The sequence below is a fragment of the Myotis lucifugus genome, unplaced genomic scaffold (assembly GCF_000147115.1).
Source record: "Myotis lucifugus unplaced genomic scaffold, Myoluc2.0 scaffold_48, whole genome shotgun sequence".
NCBI classification, from domain to species: Eukaryota; Metazoa; Chordata; class Mammalia; order Chiroptera; family Vespertilionidae; genus Myotis; species Myotis lucifugus.
In genome coordinates this window covers 4,988,919-5,005,419 of record NW_005871096.1, presented here as the reverse complement: position 1 = coordinate 5,005,419, position 16,501 = coordinate 4,988,919, and the positions used below count along the sequence as shown (strand labels likewise).

Sequence of the window (16,501 nt, the reverse complement as noted above, 5' to 3'; positions counted from 1 at the left end):
TACGATTCAGTTGCGGGCGGAGACATGTCCAACATCGCGGTGCAGAGAATCAAGCGGGAGTTCAAGGAGGTGCTGAAGAGCGAGGAGGTCAGAAATGAACTCGGGGACATCCCCCCCCTCAGCCGGGGGCGGGAGGGCCCTGCTAGCGGCGCCTCCCCACATCCCCGGCTCACCCCGGGGCCCCTTCTCGCGGGCCGCCCTTCTGCCTGTGGGGAACCAGCAGTCTCCTCCACCCCCTCTCATTCCGCCGCCTTCCCCTCCCCTCCCGTCCCCTCCCGGGCCCTGGGATGGACAGTCTCGCGGTGGGCGGTGTGGAGAGGAGCACGGTTTGGGGGGGCCGACGCCGAAGGGGGTGCTGGTCGGCGGGGTGTGAGCTCTGAGGGAGCCCCCGGCAGCGGCCGCCGCTAGAAGTGTGGCTGCCGGGTGGAGCGAGGGGAGCAGGCCGAGCCGGAGAAAACCCGGGAAGTGGGCGGGGGGAAGGGGGACGGTAACTGGATCCGGGGAGCCGCGGTGCTCCGGGGCCCGCACTTCGGAGGGTGTTCTGGGTGGTAGCCTGTGGCCTCCACCGTCCTTTCCGGAGGGAAGGCGCCGTGAGAACGCTTAGGTATTGATGGGAGGAGGAGGACGTTCCGAGTTACCCCCTCAGGTGGGGTGTTGGGAGAGGAGGAGGGACCTACTGCGATGCCATCGTATTTGAGTGGGGAGATGAGGGAATTTTCACCTCAGATAAGAGATTAATTCCCTGCCAGATCATTATCTCATGTTCATTTACCCCCCCCCCCCCCACTTCCTCGGCTCCTTTTCTATTGACACCTAAAGCTTTTAACTGGATAAAGGCAAGTTGTTCGGTGTATTGAAGGCATTTAGATATTTTTAACGGTGGGGGGGGGATGGAGTGTATGATAAACTGATTTCAAAACATTACAAGTTACAGAAGTAACAGATCAGAGAGCCTCTCCTCAGACAATGCCTCTGTGACTGTGTTGTGCCATGAAACTTCATTATGATGTGTCCCTCATTGTTGATTCTTGCTTTTGAAACAGCCCTGTTGAAAACATGAGGTTTCACCTGATTAACACATGGTTATATCTCCTTTTTAAGTGAGTAGGTGTATCATAACATACCTGAATTGACTAAAATTTTTTTTTTTTTTTTTTTTGTCTAAAGCTCCTCTTGAGTCCTGCAGAATTTAGATACTCTAGTGTTGGCCACATTTATTTATATAAGATCCTCAAAATGTTCTAGTAACTTGACTCAAAACCATGCAAGTATCAGTACAGTTTTTCATACCCAATTCAAGAATGCCAGGTTGTTTTTCCTTCTTGGAATTAACAAAGAAAGATTAAAAAGCAATACTGAAATGGTTGTTATTTTCAAGTTGACAGATACCATTATTGAATGTATGATTGCTGTTTGTATTTTTCTCCTGGTATTTTTATAATCTCAATGATTTGTGAAATTCGGCATTCTAAGTACCTGATGAGTAATTGAAATACATACAGGGGTGGACAAAAGTAGGTTCACTGTGTCATTGTGACATTCTTTTGAGTTAATAAAGCTATTGTAATAATCATAACCTGCATGTCTTTTTCTATAGGAACAACCGTAAATTACTTTTGCCCACCCCTGTATATCTGATAGCACTTGAGTTTTATTTGTGCTATTGAGTCTATAGTGGGTGTTTACACATCTTTCCAATTAGACATGATGGAGAAAATAGTTTAAAATTATATAAAAATTACAAATACAAGCAGATTTATTGAATGTAGTAGTATATAGTATAATCAGTTTTACAGAGCATGTGTATGAACTCTAACCTCTCTGTTCAAGTGCCAAAATTCTGAATGGAAGGATGACTTTGTATTTTTGTGGTACAGTGCAGAAGTAGTCATCTGATATGCAGTGAAATAATGACTTTATTTTTTTGTTTAATAAGAACATATATTCTAGGATAGTTAACATATATATTTGTAATGAAACGTTGCAGCTAATATTTTACCAATAGCCCCAAACATTTCTTCTATAATAAGATTGTACAAACCTGAAACTTAATATTAAACTTGTAATGCTATATATTCTGTTTCTTAAAAGTGGTAAGGGCTCTCAACTTTTCACCATGATATTCTTAGAGTCAGATAACTTAATTTTGGAATATAACCAACAAATAGCTTTATTTACACCAATATTTTATTTCATCTGTATTTTAATAAGGCCAGTTCTATAAGTGAATTCTTTTCAACTCATTGAAGGACTTGTAGTACAGTCCATGTGTGTGTGTTTTTTGTTGTTCTTTGTTTGTTTTTAATATATTTTTATTGATTTTAAAGAAGGGAGAGGGAGAGAGATAGAAACATCAATGATGAGAGAGAATCATTGATCGGCTACCGCCTGCACACCCCCTACTGGGGTTCGAGCCTGCAACCCAGCATGTGCCCTTGACCAGAATGGAACCTGGGACCCTTCAGTCCACAGGCCAACGCTCTATCCACTGAGCAAAACCAGGCCATGTGTGTGTTTTTTTTAATGTAAAATGCAGTATCTTGAGTCACCTATGTAAATGTCCAGTTTACTAAAGTTTAGGTTTCATATGCTTGTTTTGCTAAGAATACTGGGTTTATTTAAGGATTTTGTTTTGTTTTGGCCTTTTGAGTGCTTTTGTAAAGAATGATAATGTTTGGTGAGTTCTGTCCATAAGCTATAAGTGGCCATACTTGGAATGTGTTGTTAATTAAAAATATAAACATCAAGAAAAAAACAGATGTGAAAAGTGAGGCGCAGAATAGTGTGGAGGAGGACACCATTTGTATCAGAAGTGGGGAAAGTGTGTATTTTTATAGGTGAAAGGATTAATGAGAAATTGGTAGGGTTGTGTACTTCTGTGTAAGGTAATTGGTGTCTGGGGCAACAGGCATCAAAAGATCCCTTTTGAATTGTGAGTCATGTGAACATGTTATTTAGTCAAAATAAATAAAATAATAAATAAAAACACCATCAAGGCCATTTTTCCTTGAAACTGTTTGGAAAGTCATCCTTGTCTGTCAGATACTAATTTTAAATCTGAGAATTGTAAGTAATGTTTCAAAGTTGCTAGGAGTGGAAAATTGCTTTAAAGTATATTCTGTAGTTATTCTGTGAGTCAAGTTACATAAGTGAATTTGTTGATTGTGAGGTCAACTATAATCTATTCATAAGTTAATATTTACTATAATTATTAACTACCATTTGTAGAGTGGTTCTCAGTACCATTTGTTTATACATTTTTGCTAATTTTCAACTGGTCTTTGAGTTAGATTTTTTATTTCTTAGTTGCAGAAATTGAGATTCAGAGAAGTTAAATTATTTGTCTATAAACATATAGCTTTGGGATTAGGATCTAGGTCTGCTTATGCTTATATATACTAGAGGCCCAGTGCACGGATTGTGCATCAGTGGGGTCCCTTGGCCTGGCCTGTGGGGATTGGCTGAAACCGGCTCCCCGACAATCACGCGAGGGGTCCTGGATTGTGAGAGGGTGCAGGCCTGGCCGAGGGACCCCACCAGTGCATGAATACGTGCACTGGGCCTCTAGTATGCATATAAGATCTTTGGTTAATCTCTTCCCGCCCCCCGCCTCCCCTTTCCTCTGAGATTCATCAGTCTGTTCCATGTTTCCATGTCTGTGGTTTTCGCTCCTGCGCTGAGCGTCTGCCCCCTGATGGTCAGTGTGCATTATAGCTACCGGTCGGAGGTCAGCCCGTCATGTAAGCACTTACATATATAGATTGTACCACGCTGTTATGACTTGCCAAAGACAAAGGCATGCTTTTATTTAATTATTTAAAAATAATTTATCCTGGATTGTACTACACAACCTATCAACCTTTTTATTTTTTGTTAATCCTCCCAAAAGGGTATTTTCCTGTTGATTTTTTTTTTTTTTTTGAGAGAGAGAGAGAGAGAGTGGAAAGGGGAGAGAAAGAGAGAGATTGGTTTGCCTTCCCGAACATGCCCTGACTGGGGCCTGGGATCAAACCTGCAATCCAGGTATGTGCCCTTGACCTGGAATGGAACCCTAGACCCTTCAGTGCACTAGTGATGCTCTTACCACACTGGCCAGGGCCCAACACAACCTAATTTAATTATTAGTTTAAACATTAAAATAAGTGTTACCTGTAATTAACTTGAAAGATTTACTTGCATTTCAGTATGCAATATATTTTAAAATTCAAAGCTCAGTGAAATAAAATGCCTTCAAATCAGTGTATTTGCTCTTTAAAATTTTTATTATTTATTTTTATGTTTTTTAAAAATTGATTTTAGAGAGAGGAAGGGAGAAGGATAGATAAAAACATTGATGAGAGAGAGAGAGAGAGAGAGAGAGAGAGAGAGAGAGAGAGAGAGAGACATTGGTCTGCAACCCAGGCTTGTGCCCTGACCCGGGATCGAACCGGGGACCTCCTGGTTCACTGGCTGACACTCAATCACTGAGCCACATAGGCCAGCCAGAGTATATACTCTTATTCTTGTGCTTAATGGTATCTGTAGTTTTTTCATATTGTAGCTATACTTTACTAACATTTTCTGGGATATTCATAGGGAATATTTAAATCTATGGCATTAACAAATTGATTTCATGTATACTATTTATTATTATATAAGTTTTCCTTAAGCATGTAAGTGGATTTTTATATGTTATAACTTAATATATATTTAACATATTTGCTCTAGATTATTCTAGATAGTAGCACAGCCAGCTCTTCCCCCCCCACCTCCCTATCTTCTTTTTTTGCCAGTTGTATCAATTAAAAATGTCCTTAGAGCCTTAGCCAGTTTGGCTAGGTGGATGGAGCGTCGGCCTGCGGACTGAAGGGTCCCAGTCAAGGGCATGTACCTTGGTTGCGGGCACATCCTCAGTGGGAAGTATGCAGGAGGCAGCTGATTGATGTTTCTCTCTCATCTATGTGTCTGCCTCTCTATCCCTCTCCCTTCCTCTCTGTAAAAAACCAATAAAATATATATATTTTTAAAAATGTCCTTAGACATTACAAAATATTGAGAACCACTGCTTTAGACAGAACTCTTTAGGAGAACATTTAAGACTATTAACTATATAAGATGTGTAGAATAATTTATCTAAAAAATGAATGAAGAGTAAGGCACAAAAAATTATATAGCATGGCTACTACTAGCTTTGAACTTTCAGAGTTTTTTTAAAAAAATTTATTTTAGAAGGAATCTCAATTTTTGTTGTTCCACTTATGTATGCATTCATTGGTGGTGGTTGTTTTTTTTAATCCTCACCCGAGGATATGTTTTTAAATTGATTTTAGAGAGAAAAAAGAGAGAGAAACCTCCATGTGAAAGGGAAACATCAGTTGGTTGCCTCCCGTACATGCCCCAGCCGGGGATCAAACCCATATTTTTGGTGTATGGGACAATGCTCCAAACAACTGAGCTACCTGGCCAGGACTAAACTTTCCTTTTAGATTTAAAGAAAATGGTGAAATTTCCTGGTAAAAATCAATGTAACCAGTATTTGTACAGATTTTTTAGTAGAAAAGGTTGGTGTTTTTTTCCTTTTAACTTTATTAGCCTATTTGAAACTATTCCCAGGCTTTTTCAGCTTAATTAGGTGAAAGAGTGGTTTGTGTATAAGCAAAAACTGAAAAGAGCTGCAGTGTCCATGGGGCTTGGGCTTAACAAAATTAGAGATCTAGATTTTATCAGATACATAAACAAAATTTGAAAAAGCAGTCATAATATAAAATAGTACCTCCCAGTAACTTCTTCAATTTTATCTTCAGAAATTGTCTCAATTCAGTTTGCTTCATTCTTGAAAGCCTCATCAAAATTCTCCATAAGCCCTGGCTGGTGGCTCAGTAGTTGGAGCATGTCCAGTACTCCAAAAGGTTGCAGGTTTTGATTCTGAGTCAGGGCACATGTTTAAGTTGTGGGTTCTACCCCCGGTTGGGATGTGTATGGGAGGCAACCAATTGATGTTTCTCTCACATTGATGTTTTTCTCTCTCTCCCTTCCCCTCTCTCTCTAAAAAAAAAAAAAAAAAAAAAAAAAAAAAAATCAATAAAAAACATCCTTGGGCCCTGGCCAGTGTAATCAATGGTTAGAGTGTTGCCCTGTGCATTGGAGAGTCACAGGTTTGGACTACCATCAAGGGCATGTACCTGGGTTACAGGTTCAATCTCTGCTCCCTATTGGGGTGTGTGTGGGAAGCAACCAATTGACATGTCTGTCACATTCATGCTTCTCTCCCTTCCTCTCCCCCTCTTCCCCTCCCTCCCTCCCCCCTCTCCTTCTGCCTTCCCTTCCACACTCTAAAAAAACCAATGGCCCTGCCCTGACCGGTTTGGTTCAGTGGATGGGGCGTCAGCCTGCGGACTGAAGGGTCCCAGGTTGGATTCCAGTCAGGGGCATGTACCTTGGTTGCGGGCACATGCCCAGTGGGGAGTGTGCAGGAGGCAGCTGGTCGATGTTTCTCTCTCGTCGATGTTTCTAACTCTCTGTCCCTCTCCCTTCCTCTCTGTAAAAAATCAATATATTTTTTAAAAAAATCAATGGCCCTAGCCGGTTTGGTTCTGTGAATAGAGCATCGGCCTGTGGACTGAAGGGTCCCGGGTTCAGTTCCAGTTAAGGGCACATGAGGGGCATGCAGGAGGCAGCTGATCAATGATTCTCATCATTGATGTTTCTTTGTCTCTCTTTCCCTCTCCCTTCCTCTCAAAGCAATAAAAAGATTTTAAATGAATGAATGAATGAATGAATGAATTGAAAAATATCCTCACTCCTTGGGTGAAGATTTTAAAAATTCTGCACAAGATTTGGAACTTCATCATCATCCTCTCCTGTAGCAAGGATGCTTTTCCCTACACAGATTGTTTGGGCAGAGCTTCAGCCAGTCTCCTTAAACTAGTCAGATTGTCTGCACAAAGCTGGTTTAAGATGCTGGGTAGCACTTCTGTCAGCTGTTTTGTCTCAGCATGGCCTGTAATAGTGCAAGTGTTCACTGCTAGAGATGCCTGAACTTTAGGGTTGTTAAAGTGGCTCACTGTTCCTTGGTTTGTGAACATATTTACCAGAGTAAATTGTTTACCTTATCTTCTTTAATGAGAACTGAAGTTTTTTATCACATCTGCTGTGGCTGTTCTGTGAACTACCTTCTTTCTACGACAAGTTCCTTTCTCACCAATGTGCACTTGTGCCTACAGTTTGGCCAGTTTCTCTTGGATCACGAGTTTCTTTCATCTTGTAGAGGAAGTGGGCTGCACAGGGGACTAGGGTTGGCACTCGGGGAGTCTTGGGCAGACCAGCTCAGAATAAGCATACACATGCGGGGACACAATATGGCAGCTTGGTATCTTTGTTTTTAATAACTTATTTAAATAGTGTGCCTTTTGGGGTTCTGGGTGTGGGTTGAACAAGGTAAGCTTATAGATTGGGTAAAAAAATGAAAAATTTAAAGCCTGTCCAAGCAATGTTGACTGGGGTGCATTTCTTGTTTTACTTTACTATTATAAAGACTTTCATCTCTATCCATGAGGCATAGATTTAGATGCATCTGGGGTCCCCTAGTATATCACCCCTCTGTGTAGACTATATTTATTTCTTCGTAAATGTTATCAGGAGTTATTGAGCATATTGACCACAGCCCCAGAAGACTTACCTGATTGGGAGATAGGGAGTTCTGAGGGTATGCATATGAAGAGAGGTTCTTGAGCTAGGTTTTAAAGGAAAGTTAAAACTGACTTCAAATTTCAGAAGGCAATCCCGAAGAAATTACAGGAATATGTAATTTATAAGTAAACTAGAGGGCTGGTGCACGGATTCATGCATTGGTGGGGTCCCTCGGCCTGGCCTGTGGGGATTGGGCTGAAACCGGCTCTCCAACATCCCTAGGGGTCCCGGATTGTGAGAGGGTGGTTCTCGGGTGATGAGCTCTGGAATAGGCCTCCCTCCTCTCTGGTTCCGGGTGCATCATCCGAAAACCACAGCTGCCAAGTCACTGTAGCTCGGCAGCTCCTGTGTTGAGCATCTGCCCCCCTGGTGGTCATTGTGCGTCATAGCTGCTGGTCGAATGTTCGGCCCATCGCTTAGGCTTTTATATATGTACTAGGGGCCTAGTGCACAAATTCGTGCACCTGAAAGGAACTGTGGGCTGTGAGGCTGCTGTGGGCACAGGGGTGGGTTTTGGCCCATCCTCCGTGCCCCCGCCTGGCCCCTCCCGCCTTGGTCCCCGGTCCCCAGTCTGCTGGCAGCCCCGTCCCGCCTCTGCTGCTCCCACACACTGATGGCGCCAGCCCCGCTCGCACCTGCTGACAGTGCAGAGTGATTAGGGCCAGCGCTAGCAGTGGGTGCAAGTGGCAGCTGCTGCCCCAGTTACCCCTCAGGAGCAGGGGGAGGTGGAGAAGCCCTGAGGGGCGATCGGGGCTGGTTGCCGGGCGCCGGCAGTGGGTGCAAGCAGCGGCTCCGGCACCAGCAGCGGGTGCGAGCGGGGCCGGCGCTGGCAGCAGGTGTGAGCACCAGGTGGGACCCCGGTGCGCAGGAGCAGAGAATTTTTGGTAGCCACCAGCTGCCTCCAGCACACCCCCTACTGGGGATGTGCCCGCAACCAAGGTACATGCCCTTGACTGGAATCGAACCTGGAACCCCTCAGTCCGCAGGCTGATGCTCTATTCACTGAGCCAAACTGGTCAGGGCCACCCTTGGATTTCTTGATGTGGCTCTGGTCAATGGGAACTGGGCCAAGGAATCGAGATTCTAATCCTATGCTGTGTAAAGTAAGTTTGAATCCCTTTGTAAAATTACTATTTTAAAATTGGGTGTTGAAAACTAGAAAGTGGTGGTCACATCCATCTGACATTCATGGTGTTATATAATTCTGAAAATGTAAGAGAACTTCATTTAAAACCTATGTTCTAAAAAATAAAATAAAATCTGTGTACTTTTTCCTCCCTTTAATTCCTTGCTGTTACTGCAAATTTAAAATAACTACCTATAGTTGAATGCCTGTTATCTAACATTTTATATATATGGCAGCCTTATAAGATTGTTGTTGTTTTACAGATTAGAAAGTTGCAGTTCTGAAGAAATTAACTTTCTCAGATTTCAGTAACTTGGTGGTACAAGGTTTTTGAAATAAGGTCTTTGACTCCAAAACATTTACTGACTATGATGGAAACAATAGTGTACAGTCATATCTACTTACTTCCTGCCCATTATTTTTAAAGATGGTTTTTAGAAATGTGAAATATTTTACACTTAAGTTTTGAAAATAATATATGAACACCTTTTATAGCCATGGTCCAGATTTAACAAATTTAACCATCTCATTCAAACTGGCCTGATCCCCCTCCCCCAATAAAACATACCATACAGATGAAGCTCATCTTGTAACCTTTTTCCTCTCCAGTCTCCAGTATGATGGAGTAACCACTATGTGAAGTTGGTGTATATCCTTCCTATTTGTATTTTGTTTTTACTATTGGTAAACATAGTATTTTTTAGTGTAAAAACACTCCTTGGTGTTTTAAAACTTAAAAACCACTTAATGGATGATTATTATAATATTCTACATCCTGCAACATTGCTTCCTAGCATTGTATTTTTTGAGGGGTTTTTTCTGTGACAATGCATATTGCTTCAGTTCTTCAATTTAAACTATATAGTATTTTATGTCACAGTTTTTTAATTCATTCTATAGATGGCTTGTAGTTCTAACTTTTAGCTATTTAAAAAAAGATGCCTTGCCCTGGACAGTGTTCTCAGTGGTTAGAGCCTGTCATTCTGTTAATTATTTTCAGCCTTTGTGTGTTTATGAATGTTCCTAGTAATTATAAATGCACGGCTAGTATATGTAGCCTTTTTTCTCAGGTGACTGTGGGTGCTTTGCTTTGAGGTTTCTTTGTTTCTTGTGACCCATCCTATTTGGAACTGGCACATCAAATTGTGGATTGTCTAATACTATTGGTTTTCAGTGATAAAACATTTTGTGCTTCATTTTTCTTTTTCTTTTTTAAATATATTCTTATTGATCTCAGAGAAGAAGGGAGAGGGAGGAGATAGAAACATCAATGATGAGAGAGAATCATTGATTGGCTGCCTTCTGCATGTCATACACTGGGGAACGAGCCAGTAACCTGGGCATGTGCCCTGACTGGAAATTGAACTGTGACCTCCTGGTTTATAGGTCAGCATTTAACCACTAAGCCACACAGGACCTGCTGTGCTTCATTTTTCTTATATATCATTCGGTAGTAGTTCCTTTATTTAAAAACTAGAGGCCCGGTGCACAAAAATTTATGCACTCGGGGGGTCCCTCAGCCCGGCCTGTGCCCTCTTGCAGTCTGGGACCCCTCGGGGGATGTCCACCTGCTGGCTTAGGCCCGCTCCCCGGGGGATCGGGCCTAAGCGGGCAGTCAGACATCCCTCTGGGAGCCCAGCAGCCCTCGGGGGATGTCCACTTGCCAGCGGGGAGCAGGCCTAAGCTGCAGTCGGACATCCTTAGCACTGCTGAGGAGGCGGGAGAGGCTCCTGCCACCACCACTGTGCTGGCAGCCATCAGCCTGGCTTGTGGCTGAGCAGAGGTCCCCCTGTGGGAGCGCACTGACCACCAGGGGGCAGCTCCTGCATTGAGTGTCTGCCCCTTGGTGGTCAGTGTGTGTCATAGTGGCCAGTCATTCCCAGTCATTCTGCTGTTAGGGTCAATTTCCATATTACCCTTTTATTATATAGGATACTGCAGTTTATGAATCTGTCTATTCAGTTATTTTCATTTTCTTGCTGGTGCACATATGCAAGATTTTGGGTGTATATTTGAGAGTGGTATTACTAGGTCATTGGGTGTTTGGATGAGATTTTTAGGTGGTTATATATGTCAGACAATTTTTTTATATCTGTGGGCTTGGTCATACTTTAATTATATCCTTAGGTGTTTACTTAGATGCTTTATCTGCATCTGCCCATAGGAACTGTGAGTGAGTCATTGAGGGCAGAGACCTACTGATTTTTGATTCTTCATTGCTTAGCACATTGCTTGGCAAGTCAGAGGTACTTGTTTTCCTGAATGATTTTAAGTATTTTCTTAAGCTCCTGGGTGGTCATCCCCAACCACTATGAAAGTAATGCCTTTTATCCTGCCTTTGGGACTAGGAAGGAGAGTTGACTATGTTGATAAATGTGGCCTCTTGGTGAAGTTGGGTTTCTGTTCTAAATTTAAGTACTGATAATGTAGTCAGGTTCTGCATAGGGGTGATATAATGTCCAAGCCAAAAATTGGGAAATACCTACCCCCAACCCCTCCCTTTATTTTGTATTTTCCCTTTTGAAGACCTCAGGAGCATCTATTTAGTATTATACAGGGTGGGGCAAGAGTAGGTTTACAGTTGTTCACTCTGAAAATAGTACAAGAATAAACTGTTTTTTGTACTCACAAAAGTAAACCTACTTTTGCCCCAACCTGTTTATGATGACATCTGTATTTCTGGGTTTAACTTTTTAATTTTACATTTTTCTTTATTCAACAAATATTTATTGAATGCTACCTGTGTTAATAAGGTAGACATGGTCCATGCTATTGTGGAGTAAGTTATGGTTTGATAAGGCAGTGAGATACTAATCCTATATAATAAAGAGGGAATATGCTAATTGGTCCTAATGGTGTCTAAGTCACGACCAGTCAAAGGTGTGCGCGCACAGGAACTGGGGGGGCGGGGACTTGCACCACCAGGACGTGAGGCTGCCGCCGGGGGTGGCCCCCCAGCTGAAGCATGCGCAGTCCCGCAGCGCTGCCTGGCCCAGAGCGGGGCGTCAAGATGGGCCGCGGTGGCCCAGACGGGGGGGGGGGGGGGGGCGTCGTCAGGGTGGGGCGCCACCCGGCCTGGAGGAGGGGTGTCAGGACGGGGGTGGGACCTCGGCGGAGAGCTCTCAGCACTCTTGCGCCGGGGTCTGAAGGCACGGAGAGGAAGGGAGAGCACATAGGCAGGGGGTTTAGGCCAGGAGGGGAGTCTAGATAGCCATTTAGAGGGATCAGGCCAGAAGGGAACAGTTAGGGGCATCAGGCAGGCAGACAGGTGAGCACTTAGGAGCCATTGGTTCTGGATTGCAAGAGGGAGAGGGTGCAGGCCAGGCTGAGGAACCTCCTCCTCCCCCATGCACGAATTTGGTGGACCGAGCCACTAGTCTATAATAATAAAAGGCATATAATATGCAAATGGTCGTCACACCCTCATGCTGTAACAACTGATCAGCAGGAGGCTGCGTCCCCGCCTGGTGCCGGCCAGGGTCATGATGCGTCGGCGGGGCTTGACAGGGGTGGGGCCGGCCGGGTCTGGGTCTCGTGTGATTTTTGAGGCGCACATGGGTGGATGGGGACTTGACTCTGCATCCCATGGTGCACCCCAGACTCTGACAGGAGGGAGGAGGAAGCTAGATACCCACACCCAAGACCCATACAGCAGGGCGGTGGCTTTTAGGGGTGATCAGGCCAGCAGGGGAGGGCAGTTAGGGGCATCAGGCTGGCAGGCAGAGGTGGTTAGGGTCTATCAGGCAGGCAAACAGGCGAGCGGTTAGGAGCCAGCGGTCCCGGATTGGGACTAAATCGGCAGTCAGACATCCCCTGAGGGGTCTCAGATTGGAAAGGGTGCAGGCTGGGCTGAGGGACCAACCCCCCGCCCCCCCCCCAATATGAATTCGTGCACCGGGCCTCTAGTTAATTATATGTGTGTTTGTTGAGTTTAAATAAGGAGAACTGTTGGGGTGGGGAAACCTAACCTCGGAAAAAGTTCCTTGGGAATGACCCTTAAACTAACACTTGGGAGGATAAATTGTGGAATTAACTTTGTCATATATTAGGATATCAACTCTAATATGCATATAGAAAGCTTATAACTATTATACAGTCAAGACTGAAGGGCCATCTAATTGCTTTTTCCTGTTAAATAAATAGTAATTCTGTGAATATAAAAATAAGCATTTGCTCATTATTGAATTTTGGAAAGTATGGAACTATATTAAAGAAAAAAATTATCTGTAATTGCACCCTAGGGATGTATGGAGCTGTAGTGATGGGTGGGGCAAGAGAAGACAGACAAGTATGTGATAAATGCAACACTGAGAAATATAGTAATATTGTATAGATGAAATTAAAAGGCCTTTCCTGAGATATCAGTCTTAGATTAAGATCTGAATTATAAAGCCATGCCTCTAGAGATCATCATTCCAGGTCAGAGGAAACAGTTAATGTAAAGGTCCTAAAGTCAGAAAGAATTTGCTGTGTTTAATCAACAAAAGGAGGTTATTGTGGCTGGAGTAAGGGAGGAGAATGGTGCAAGATGATATAAGCGGGATCACATAAGATTTTCTAAGCCCAAAGGAAGAAATTTGGGTTTTAAATGACTATGGAAGCCATTTGAAGATTTAAAGCAAAGGACAAAAATTGTTTTTTAAAAGATCACTTTGGCTGCTGTGGGGACAATGAATAGAAACTGAAAATGTAAGGAAAAAGGATTTAAGAGTTAGGGGTTAAGTTTGGCTGGGTGTAAAAAAAAATAGTAGTGGTTTAAACAAAAGTCTGGAGGGAAGTATCTCTGAATTACTTGGTTAAGGGCTTTATAGTGTTAGTAGACTATTCTAACTTTCAATTTACCGTTCTTAGGAGTTTGACCCTTGTCCTTAAATTCTCAAAATGACTGTCAGCAGTCCAGACAACACGTCTGAATTTCAGAAAGGAAAGGCATAAGGTGCATGCCAGCTGAGTTTGCTCCCTTTAAAGAGCTTTCTGAGAAACCCCATTCAGTGACCTGTTTTTGTTTTTATTTTTTATCCAGTTCTGTGTCATAACCTCTTCTTGGTTTAAGAGAGGCTAGGAAATGTTCTTTTAGCTGATTACATTGATCCCCAATTAAATCAGGGTTCCGTTAGTAAGAAAGAAGGAGAGAGGAAATTGGGTAGGCAACTTGCCATGTATAGTGGGAGAGTGGGGAGTAGGAATGAACTCAGAAAGATAATTTGGGGAGTCTTTCTTGGGAGGCCAGGCAAGAGATGATTGTAATCTTAGGTTTAGGGTTGAATAGGGAGCTGAAGAGAAGTAGAAGTACTCGGGAGATGTTTTAAAGGTACATGGAGTCACCAGAGCTTGCTGGTGGTACAGAGGAAAAATGAAGAAGCTGGGAAAACACCTAGAGTTTTCTCTTAAGCAGCTAGATAGTTCATGATGCTTATTTCTGAGATGAATATCATTGGAGTGGGTTAAGAGGAAGTAAAGTAAGGAACTGACAGTCTGGTCAACTCTGTGTTTTGTGTGCGTGTTTTTTAAAATATATTTTTATTGATTTCAGAGAGGAAGGGAGAGAGAGAGATAGAAACCAATTTTTGAGAGAGAATCATTGATTGGCTGCCTTCTGCATGCCCACTGCCGGGGATGGAGCCTGCAACCTGGGCATGTGCCCTTGACTGGAATCAAACCCGGGACCCTTCAGTTCACAGGCCAACGCTCTATCCACTTAGCCAAACTGGCTAGAGCAATTCTGTTTTTAATAAACATTTTACAATTGAGTTTATTGGTGGTAACATGAGTTAAACCATACAGGTTTCAAGTGTACAACTCTAACACATTATCAATTTTTTAAAAGTCCTCACCTGAGGATATGTTTTTATTGATTTTTAGAGAGGGGGGTGGAGATACTGGTTGGTTGCCTCCCGACTGGGGATCAAACCCACAATCTAGGTATGTGCCCTGACTGGGAATTGAACTTGAGACCTTTTGGTGTCTGGGATGACACTGCAACCAACTGAGCTACCTGATGAGTGTGACATCATCAACTTTTAAAAAGATGTTTGCTTTGATAAGAGAGCAGAGAAGAAGGTGAGCTGGAGAAGAATATGGCCGCAGTGATCTTGAGAAATTTTTTCTGGTAGATAATAGTGTATGTTTGTATATTGGTGGATGAGAGAAATTATGATAGAGCAGGAGTAATTGAAGGTGCAAAGTCCTTGAGAAGAACAGAGGGGTGGTATTCCTGGCATAGAGGAAGGATCATTCTTTAATAGGAACAGAGACACAGGGCCATGTTAAATTCCATTTGTGTATGGTCTTCACTTGAACAAGAAACCAATTAATGAATGGTTATGTGGGTTTTTCTCCAGCAATGCTGCTTGGGACAGACATAGGCTAGTCTCACTAAAAAGATAGACAGTTGATTTTTCTATTTGTGTGTGTTTTTAAAGACTGTACTAATGATGAGAATATGATGAAATGGGCTCCTCATGAAGTGCCAGCGCTATAATAATTTATGACCACCTTTCTAGAAAGTACTTTGGTCATAAAAGTATGAAGAGTTCAAATACGATAACCTAGTAATTTTATTTACTATTTTTTTCATTCAGCCTTTATTTTATTTTTTAAAATAATTCTTTATTGTTGAAAGTATTACATATGTCCCCCTTACCCCCCACCTCCATTGACTCCCTCCAGCCCAATTGGGGCCTGCCATCCCCTGGCTGCTGGCTGGGGCCTTCCTTCGTTCCATGCCACCCCCTGGTGGTCAGTGCATGTCATATCGAGCTGTTGAACTCTCGGTCGGTCGAATACCTGAGGGGACAGTTTGCATATTTGCCTTTTATTATATAGGACTAGAGGCCGGTGCACAAAAATTTGTGCACTCGGCGGGGGAGGGGGGGGGTCCCTCAGCCCGGCCTGTGCCCTCTCACAGTCTGGGACCCCTCAGGGGATGACCACCTGCTGGCTTAGGCCCGCTCCCCAGGGGATTGGGCCTAAGATGGCAATCAGACATCCCTCTGGCAGCCCGGCAGCCCTCGGGGGATGTCCACTTGCCAGTGGGGAGCAGGCCTAAACTGCAGTCAGACATCCTTAGCGCTGCTGAGGAGGCAGGAGAGGCTCCCACCACCACCGCTGTACTGGCAGCCATCAGCCTGGCTTGTGGCTGAGCAGAGCTCCTCCCATGTGAGAACGCCTTGACCACCAGAGGGCAGCTCCTGCATTGAGCGTCTTCCCCCTGGTGGTCAGTGTGTGTCATACTGACCAGTCATTCCCAGTCCTTCTGCTGTTAGGGTCAGTTTGCATATTACCCTTTTACTATATAGGATAGAGGCCTGGTGCACGGGTGGCGGCCGGCTGGTTTGCCCTGAAGGGTGTCCCAGATCAGGGTGGGGGTCCCGCTTGGGTGCCTGGCCAGCCTGGATGAGGGGATGATGGCTGTTTGCAGCTGGTCACACCCCCTTCAGGGTGGGGGTCCCCACTGGGGTACCTGGCCAGTCTGGATGAGGGGCTGAGGGCCGTTTTCAGGCTGGCGGGAGACTGAAGCTCCCAACCTCTCCTTTTTTATTTTTATTTTTTTATTCTGGGGATTATTTACCTTCTATGGCTGTCACTGGGAACCGAAGAGCCGGCTTTAGCTCTGAGGCTTGGCTCCAGCTTCTGAAGACCTCGGCTGCTGAAAGCAGGTATCTGAGTTTGTTTGGGCTTCCATAATTGAAACACTGGTTGCAACTC

The 16,501-nt window shown here is 43.8% G+C and overlaps 1 protein-coding gene across 3 annotated transcripts in view; it reads left to right on the top strand.

Annotated features, from left to right (window-relative positions):
- The window catches only part of UBE2K (ubiquitin conjugating enzyme E2 K), a 55,680-nt gene continuing 39,179 nt past the window's right edge, over positions 1-16,501 (top strand). For 2 of the 3 annotated variants that reach the window (XM_014455619.2, XM_006088494.3), the window contains exon 1: positions 7-87. Coding sequence is in view for 1 of the 3 variants with exons in the window: in XM_006088494.3 (XP_006088556.1) it covers positions 25-87 (63 nt within the window). In the remaining 2 variants the exon portion in view is untranslated. Of the gene's footprint in view, positions 88-16,501 lie in introns of all 3 variants that reach the window. The other variant, XM_023753645.1, reaches the window with a different exon arrangement.